The 10,336-nt window shown below is 35.7% G+C and overlaps 1 protein-coding gene across 1 annotated transcript; it reads left to right on the top strand.

Annotated features, from left to right (window-relative positions):
• The first annotated feature begins 9,643 nt into the window (after nucleotides 1-9,643).
• On the top strand, nucleotides 9,644-10,021 carry LOC131637084 (uncharacterized). Its single transcript, XM_058907646.1, has one exon. It carries the CDS (start codon nucleotides 9,644-9,646, stop codon nucleotides 10,019-10,021), a length of 378 nt encoding a protein of 125 aa, XP_058763629.1.
• The last annotated feature ends 315 nt before the right edge of the window (nucleotides 10,022-10,336 follow it).

Here is a 10,336-nt window from a genome sequence, read left to right as displayed (position 1 = left end):
GAATACATAGACCTGTTCACCAAGGTGTTTGATATTCAAGAAGTGGTTAGGGGCGGATTGTATGTTCCTCTAGAAGTTAGGACTGGAAGAAACAAGGTGTCTAAATGATCTTTTAACTAGGGTCTAATACTATATCAATTGCAAAGATTGAGTGGGTGCCTCAGGCTAGATTCTCATTTTTTACTCCCTTAAACACATCAAGAGAGAGGAACATCCAAGAATGTGCGAATACCGACTTCATGGAAGCTAGGAGAACAAACCCCTAACTGGTGAAGGAATCAGCTAAGTCAAACAAAACAAGGTTCTTCTGTTTTCTCAAGAGCCATGACCGCAACACTAACAATTGCGTAAACTTGAAGGGCATAATTTAATAATTGATAAAGAGGAAAATAGGCGGGTGAAATAGGGAAGGAAAAAATTATCCCCTTGCAAATACAAAGGGTCCCCTAAAAAGACCATTGAGGTTGAGAAGAAAATCAAAGGGAAGAAAGATAGCAACGACGAAAGGGGAAATTCTAATACATAACATTCATCAAAAGAGGTCTTCTTAGACCAAAAAAATTATCTAATGGAAGATTTAAGAGAAGAATCATCAAGTTGATGGCAATTAGTAAATAAGGGGTGTGACCCTTGATGGATGACCATAAAGGCCTATCTACAATAGTGAAAAGGTGGGGAGTATCCCGAATAAAATATTCCATTTAATGCTAGCGGCAACTTTGGCCAACTTTGAAGTTTTGATAATCATCACAGGTGGAGGAAGTTCACGCATCATGTACGTAGTGATTTTTGAGAAACTTGGGTTGAAGAGAGATAATTTCTTACCAAGTCAAAAATTGGGGACAAGGAAAAGGAGTAGACCCTTTGTCATGCGCGAACCTCAAAGATGTCCAATAAAACTCCCGTGCACGACTTCAAAGAGCACCTAGTTCTCAGATAAGCTAATCATAAATTGTGGAAAAATGATAACAGGTCAAAACAACGGTAAGAAAACCAAGAAAGAATAATGAAATAACAATACATGACAATTCATTTAATAGCAAACATTAAACCATGCAATAGTACCTTGACGAAAAACTACAATTGTATCTAATTCTCCCATCTCCTTCAATATGCCACCTGTCCTGATGATCTCCTCTAGAAACCAACCCCGATCAATATTAAGGCCACCAATACACTTCTCAAGAACTTATTTCTCTTACTAAAGATAGGCAGGCGAGAAGACATCCCCTTCCAACAACACCAAATGTTAGAACCACCAAAGATTTACGCATCAGTTATTGTATCTCTGTCATTTCCTCTTAACAAATAACTTCAACCTTACTCGAGAATTAAATATAATTTCTTTAGAAACAAAAGATTGAGGTTCCCAAGCTGTTTGATGGTCGGCAAGGGACAAAAGAAGCATTAATAAGGCAGTTGGGGCCATTAATGAGCTTCTATCTGGATCCGATCTTCTCAATTTTCACTCACTCTTTGAGGTCTTTTGTTGGTCGGATGCCTTAAAGGAAATGTTTTCATGGCACACCCCCTTGTAAGGATTCATGTTGTACCACATGGAGACGAGTGTAAGGTTCTCCCTTTCACAGGCTGATTAAGAGGGTCATGCGCCTATGTTTGCATAAAAGCAGGAAGAATAAATGACTAAAGATATAACGCTTCTTCTCTTTGGTGGTAACCTTGAATAGAAAATGTGTCTCTATGTAGCATTTCTTCTGTTTCTTTGACGTTGTCCCAAAAGACACGACACCTTCTATGAAACCCAAGATTTTCCAAAAAGTCACTGATTTCTTCTTCTTCAAATAAGTATCCTATTGAGAACGATTTCCAATAAGGTAGACATAAGTTCCCCGCCCTGACCAAGAAATGATTTTGACACCAAAAAATTTAAAACTTATCTTAACATTACGAAGGTGCGTCAAATTAGACGTCACACATACTCATGTGAGAAACCTCAGAGAGAGGAGTAACTAGGTTGTATCAAACTTTGAAATTCTTCATACCATCAAAATAAACCTCAAACATCTTCTGACCCTGCCTAGTCGGTAAAATGATGTTGAATTAAGAGGTTGAAAAAGAGCGTAAAGTTTGGCACACTTTTCTTATACTCACACCACTAATGGAAGACTTTGACGTATGCCCAACTCATTGGGTTCAAATTTGATTGGGCGACTCCTAAATGGTTAAGAACGCCCACCTCAAAGTCATTAAAAGGAAGTTTGAGGCCTATCAGAGAGAACATGCATTAATGAAGAGGCATAACATACCCCTCAAAGTTGTTGCACATATTTTTGCCTCCTTCTAAAGGAAGAGCTTCCCAATCTGAAGGGAGACCTACTTCGATGAAAGCATGATTCAGATCGCCCTTAACGAAGAAGAAGGATATCACATCCAACATTTATTGATCCACCCACATAGTTAAACTGTCCTCCTTCCTATTTTAGGTTTCTTGACGACCATGATGTTCCATTACAGGATTAGTAAAAACACAAAAAATATCATAAGTATAAGTACGAGATTGAAATTCCAACCATCATATTGCTTCGTTGTCAATGGGGTTACTACTAAAAGCACAACGATGCTCTATATAATGTAAATTTAGTTGTGTTCCTGCTTAAGATCATCTATAATAATTTAATTCATTATAGGTAAAACAAGTAAATCATGAAAATAGAAACCCCTAACAACCTTCCCGAGATCGAGGCTACCAACTGTAAATTCTAATTGCACCTAAGAGGAGGGTGAAATAGGTGCTATGGTCAATTTTTGTTTTAGGTGGTATGTTACTTTATTTTTTAGTTTGACGATGTTAATGAAAATAATAAAGTGCAAGAAAAATAAAGAACACAAGGATGTATCTTAGATCCCCTTACAATCTGAGAGTATTCTAGTCCCCTTTCACACGAAAGTGATTTTACTATTGTTAGGACATGTACAAGACTAATGTAATCACTAAGAACAATCCTCTTGTGATCAACCAAGTTGAGATGAGAACAATCCTTTCAAACTCAACTCTCTTGCTTCCAATAATCCTGGAGAACAAGGTATTACAAACCAAACAAGTAGAAAAAGAAAACAGTCATTTCTTTTCCGCTATCTTGTTTCAAACAATCACGAATAACAAGGAAACACACCTAATATCAAACAATCTTTGATAGTTAAGAATTTGTAACACAACAATAATTTGTATAAGAAAGTTTGTATAATGGACAAGACTTAATCAAATGACCAAAGTCTTCTTCTCTTTCAAATATGAAATATCAATATCATAAAGTCTCTAAGTGTTCAATGATGCTTTTACAATGATATGAAAATTTTCTCAAAAAACATCTTAGTATGGAAATTTGTAATGAAAATTATGTAGAGAGTTTTGTAGAATTTTGAATGAAAAGCTAATATTTTTTACCTTAAATACATCCTAAAAAACCTCTATAAATTAATGTAAAAGTTTGGGACATTTTCATGAAGGTTTGAAATAGTTTAGAATAACAATGGTTCATGAAAAAGACATAATTTTGAATTATGTACATGACTTATTAAGTAGGTTAAACAGATACTTGACTTAGCAAGTGCATAACTTTTTTAAAATTTCAAAATTAAAATACTGCTTCAGACTGGTGCAAATTATGGCGATGTTTAGTGTTGTTACGACGGGTTAAACTGCCACAATTTACCAAAAACAAAATGCTTGAAAAATTGAAAAATTTTAAAATTTGTCTAAGTATTTGAACCAACCTTATGTTATATCTATTGATTTACACAAGTCAATAGATTATATTTGAAAGTGATTTAACATGATTCAAACATTAAAAATATTATATTTGAAAGTGATTTAACATGATTCAAACATTAAAAATATTATATTTGAAAGTGATTTAACATGATTCAAACATTAAAAATATTATATTTGAAAGTGATTTAACATGCTTCAAAAATGAAATTTAAATTTTCCAATGCATGATAAAAAATATTTTGAGCACTAAGAAATGTATATCATATAGAATTCATATACCTAAGATGATGAATAAAATCGTGTGAATCAAGTCAAATCTTTATAGATCTTTTCCTCCTTCTTTGATAAGGTAGAGTTGAGTTTGTCTTCATCAAATTATATTGGAAACTTGTCTTCACATTCTCCCCCTTTTTGATGATGACAAATATTACTTTTGATACTTTGTAATTTTTGGAACACTTTCTCCCCCTAAGATGTATAACTCTCACTTTATGCCCAAACATCTCTATCCCTAGCATGGAACTAGACCCTTTCAAGGTAATCAGGATATGTATTTGGTATAGAATCAGGGTGCGGCGTCTCAGAGTAAAGAGGCCTAATTTTATTCATCTTTCTATTTTCCCTTATAATGTTAGTGGAGTTTTTCAAGCCTTTTCCAAGATGACAATATTTATACACTTTTCCTTTCGGTGCCTTTGTTTATATTGTTGTGCTTGATATATTTTATTTCTTCTTTGTGGTTCTCTGGCTTACCTTATTGGACGCTAGTCTCCATGCCTTAGATTGATTAGCAAGTTCTTAATCTGTCAGTACTTGCTCCTTGTTCCTGAAGCTTTGAGTTTGTTTACCTTGTGTGTGTTTCTAGAGTCTTGTGTGTCCATCGAACTTTGTAGTCCCAGCTGGAGTTTCGTCATTACTAGCTCCGATTGGGAAGAGTTAGTTTTGTACCTCGGCATTGCTAGTAAGTGTCCTCAACCAAAGGTAAGGTTCATGTCCCTGCCCCCAGGGTTAACCTCGTTTATGGTGGAGGTTTCTGGGCTCCACCACCTATGCTCTTGGGGTGGATAATTCCTAAGAGGGGGTGCTCTAGCTACGCTTGAAGCGTGTTCATCAAGTGTGGATTTCGCTTCAGAAGAACGACTTATCCATCCTGCATAGGATTACAATATCCTTTGTGGTCACAATGTCTCATAGTTAGAACATTAATTATTGAAATTGCATAAAGTTTATGGAATACTTAACTCGTTGAGAAAGTCAGAATAGAAGTACATTCCACTTCTTCCTCTTTTTTCTCAGCCAAGTCATGGGATGCCCTTGTGGAGGCATCTATCGGTCAGCTTCGCTTTACAGGGATAAGTGTTTGTTGTCATAGATAGGTTCCTTCTCTCTATGTATCTTTGTCTTAGGGCGATGTACATTGGTCGGCACCTTCGTGGCTATCTTATTTATCCATGCCTGTGTAGGTAATACTATATCTAGGGGTTTGCCTTTAGCTGGCTTTGGAAGACTGTCCATGGTTTTTTTTCCTTTCATATCCTTATTTTTGGGTTTGAGTTAATCTTCAGCTGGCCTTCTGTTAGAACAAGAAATGTTCTGATCAATATTCTTAGTTTTGATGAAAACATTATGTATGAATTTTGTATAAGATAATGTGGTACTCTAATCCTTTACATTTTCCATTTTCCATTTCAGAAGCACTGACTCAGAAAGTTCTGGATAGCTTCATCAGAACATGCTCTGGAAAGACATCAGAAGATGGTCATGCAGAATCAGAACATGAACTGGAAAGCATCCGAAGAATGGAAGACAGAAGTACAAGATCTGAAGTTCTGATGGTATCACGCTCAAAGCTCTTCCAAGTCAGAAGACAGAAGATGCTCTGCACCAAAGCTGATGGCTCTGATATTCAAACGTTGTTATCTACAAATCTGAGTCCAGAAGAAAGTACAAGATGAAAGGCTGTAACGTCAAATCTCTGACTGACAAAAGGAACGTTAGAAGCTACAAAAGGCAAAGTCAGTAAAAGCAGCAAAAGCAAGGCTCGAGGTAGTTGACAAAAGTGTGAAACATTAAATGCATCCCAACGGTCATTTCCTCTCTAGCGCCTATATATAGAAGTTTTGATCGGAAGCTGAATAGAACACTTGCACAAACTTACAGAAACGCTGTCAAATTCAAAAGCTAAAGAACTTCATCTTCAACCTCACAAACTCTTTGTAATATTTAGTGAGTGTTAAGAATAGAACTTAAGAGAAATATCACAGTTGTGATTACAGCTTTATTAGAAGCATTCAAACTCTTGTAAACTTTATTTTACATTGATTGTAAAAGGATTTCTAGAGTGATCAAGTTGTGATATGTAGACTCTAGAAGACTTAGAGGGTATCTAAGTGGAAAACCATTGTAATCAGTTGGATTAGTGGATTAAATCCTCAGTTGAGGTAAATCGCCTTGTCAGGGGTGGACTGGAGTAGTTTGGTTAACAACGAACCAGGATAAAAATAATCGTGTTCTTTGTTTTTATCTTCCAAGTTTTTGAGTTACACTTATTCAATCCCCCCTTTCTAAGTATTTTTCACTCCTTTAACTTCAATGTTCATTTACTAGTGTGTTTGGAAAGATGATTGAAGGCTACCTTCTTGGGTCTGGTCGGACTGGCTTCAATCTGATTTAATTTGAAATCCCTACTAGATCATGGATTAGTTTCTCGAGCGTTTATATATTTATTTATAGTCATTATTAGTTGAGACTGGATTCTTCCTAAATGTATTATCTCCGCACAAATTATCGAAGTTAGAAGTTTATCTTGTTGCTCTGGGTCTAACAAAGATGTCTTGGACGGTGTGCCCGCACTGACATACTAGGAACCTGCAAGCAACTTTCGATGTTAATTCTCTCATTATGTTATTTTTCTTAGTGGTGAGTGAAATTCTGGTATCAGATATGTGATATCGAATGAGATGTCACGACACAAATATCTGTTGATAACGATCATGGAATAAGACATCAGCATTAATGAAAATAGTGCAAAAAGATAAATAACACAAGGAATTGTTAATCCAATTCGAAACAACCTTCCTACTCTGGGGGCTACCAAGCCTAGGATGAAATCAATATCCAATAGTATCAATTTGAAGCTAAACTCCACCGTTCACAACTCCTCACTTAATCACTACTCTTCCTCTGACTTCTACCTAAGACTCGCCTAGGTATGAGGCCCTCCTTAAATCCCTTCAATCACAACACCCTGTGACAAACAACGCAAACAATAAACCGTAGAAGACACTCTTCCAAGACACACAATTCTCAATGCTTAAAAGCTTATGAGAATGAAACTTAAACCATCATTCAACACCTAAAGGTTTCTGAATGCACACATATGGAACTTACAACACAACTAACAAATAAGGATTCCTATAACCCTAAAAATACAAATATCAGTTCCACTTAAAACTAGGTATAGGCCAGTCTATTTATAGCATTAGTATTGGCTGAATTGAGCCTAAAACCGCAGCAAGGAGGTTGCACAAAGTCTGTTGCTTGATCTCCAAGAAAATAGGTTTTCCATCCAATCTTTCCTAAATTGTCTCCAATTATGGAGATTGTGAAAACCAACAAATATCTCTAATTGAATCAATCTTGGATGCACATCAGCTAACCAGATATTCCATAATATTTTGTAGCTAATAAAACAAATGATAGACTTGACATATCAGCTCCAGCTCACACGCCTCAGTAAACACGATGTCATACATGCAATGTTGTGACATCTTGTTCAACATGTTGAAACCTGAATGATATTGCTTTATATTCAACATGTTTTCAGCCAGGTTGGTTTTACCAAATTGCTTGCCGATCTTAGAGAAACTACAGTGAGCATGACTAATCCATCTTTATATATGGGAGAGTATCCACTAACTTTGATATCTCTCTAATAATTCACTCTCTCACCTCAGCTTTCGCTGTCTTTTTCCTCTCTCTCTTTTCACTTCTCTCTCCAGAAGAAATGCCTAAAGACAAGAAAATATAGAGAATACAAAGTCAGTGAATTTGAATCCCTTTATATATATTGTCGTTCTCTCTTTCCAATTGATGGTGCGATATTCGATATATTGCGAGAGCTAGTTATTGAATTATTAGAGGTCCGTGGATCTCTGCCATCGTAGGTAATCAAATCTGATTGCTAGAGTTTCGATTACTCGACTGCGCTAGATTGGAAGTTACCTTCTACGAGTTATCTCGTAGGCATTTCCCCAGCGAGAGAGATCACACAAACTACCGATACCTTCGCACTCGAGCTTCTCCCTGTCTCCACGTTTCTCGAACATACTAGGGCGAGTCGATCCTCGTTTTGCAATTTGGAATCGCTTTCTGTTTGGGAGAAGTGTTTCGACGAAGGATCGCTGCCAAATCTAAAGGTGCGGTGGATCTCATCGATGAGGATCAAATACCATGGAATAAAATCGGAGTATCGAATCAATCTCCTTATAACGAGACGTTGATTGATTGTCTTTCTCTCGATTTTGGTAGAGATCTAACTTTAAATCGAGAATCAGCTATTTGTGAAATTTCATCAAAATTAAGAGTCAATTCTCATAAACAGTGTCACTCTCCCGTTCTACAACCAGACTTAAATGTATCTTTGACATAATAAAATAATGATATTATGATTTTTTATCCTATATCCACTAAATATATAATAAAATATTGTTTTTCCTATCACTATCCTATGATATTCTTATCTAATTTAATTAATTTATTTTACATTTATCCTATCATATACTAGATCAAATGGACTCTAAATATCTTAACTTTAAATAGAGTTATCATATACGTCAAATGGACTCTAAATATCTTATAACTTTAAATATAGTTTTGGCATGATATAAGTCTTGGGGACTAGAAGTAGCTAGTTGATCATTCAGCGATAAGAAAGTTGCTAATTATGTGTAAAACCATTCATGTGTAATTATTTACCGTAATTGGGTTTTATAACCAATCATCCCCACTTGACCTTGACCCAATCCTATAAAAAGTCAATTAAAAAGTATGGTTTTGACGATAAGTATATTCCTAGCTTTAACCACAATCTAAGCATGCATATATACAGATTTGAAGAAAAACATGCATATGTCTAATTATCATGACTCAATGTTCACATCATCGTACGTACACAAAATCCTGGATTGTTTTTAGACAAATTAAACATCACTAAGACTTACTAAATCTATTTATTAAAGATGATTTCTCAATGCACCCATAGATCTCTTACACACCGTGTGAAATTCTATTTTTATCTCTAGCTTCCGTAGATGTATCTCCAGAAGCACCTCATTTATCCAAAAAAAGTTAATTGATTTCGTAAATACATCTACGGAAGTATAATAAAATACTATATATAGGGAAAAATATAAATAAATTCAGTTCAGAGACAGTTCCGTAGATTCATCTACGGAATAACTTAGCGCCATATTATTCTGTAGATGTACTTACGGAAGCATCTGATATAGTTTGAACCAGCATGATGACTCCCCCATTGTCACATTTCTTCTCCAACACTCACTCTCACCACCCTAAAAAATCATACTTCATCAGTATCATTTTCTACTCCAAAGTTCCAACTTTTTGGTGCAACATATCAAACGGAGCAAGAGAAAACTCAATTTCAGGTAAATATTCATCTTCAACCACTACATTGTTCACATTATGCAACTAATTTTCTGCAAAAAAAGTTACGCTGCTTCCGTAAATGCATCTACTGAATGTGTTTAGGAAGAACACTTTCGTAGGTGCATCTACGAAACAATCCCTGAGTTGTTTTTTCAGCAGTTATGTAATTCTGTGTTATTTTGGCAATTGTTTGCAAATAGGTATGGTGCACCCCGATAATATTGGATGAGATTCCCGGAAATGGGACATCTTATTGCATGTGCATATGACATGGTATGCATTGACTTGACGCGATATGGTTTTTTGGAAACCTTTTTTCCGTTCCGCACCACACCTCCAACAAATCCAAATGATCGTATTATGTGTGTTGGATGGCTCGCAAAATCAAAATATTTTGGGCAAGTTTACTTGAAACCGGGATGCCCCATACCACCTTCATCAACGGAATGGGCACTTCATCATACTGAAGCTGCCGATACGTGGCTGGATCGTTTTGTGGATAGGATGCTCGACTTTGAAAGGTTGAACAACATCGAAAAGGAATCAAATGCCGAAAAGTCAAGATTAGAACCTCCAATAGATTTAGTCAGCGATAGTTCTTTTGATGTATTTATCTAGTTTTAAAGAGTAGTATATGTACTCTATAACATTGCAATATAGTCCTTTTGTGTTTATGTTTTTGTGTTTGTTTCTATGTGTTTCAAAGTGTTTATGTTTTTGTGTTTATGATGCTACTGCATTGAGTTCTGTTAAAAAAACTAACAGAGAATATTCCGTAAATGTATCTACGGAAGGGTCATATACTGAAAATTATGGATGTTTACCGTAGATCCATCTATAGAAATGAGAAATCTATGACCTTTCCGTAGATATATCTACAGAATGTTCTGTGACAGAAAATGTGTGGTCCATAATCACCAAAGGCTTCTATAA

This window comes from Vicia villosa, unplaced genomic scaffold, assembly GCF_029867415.1.
Source record: "Vicia villosa cultivar HV-30 ecotype Madison, WI unplaced genomic scaffold, Vvil1.0 ctg.001911F_1_1, whole genome shotgun sequence".
NCBI lineage: Eukaryota > Viridiplantae > Streptophyta > Magnoliopsida > Fabales > Fabaceae > Vicia > Vicia villosa.
Note: the sequence above shows the minus strand (reverse complement) of the source record. Positions and strands in the feature narration are given on the sequence as shown.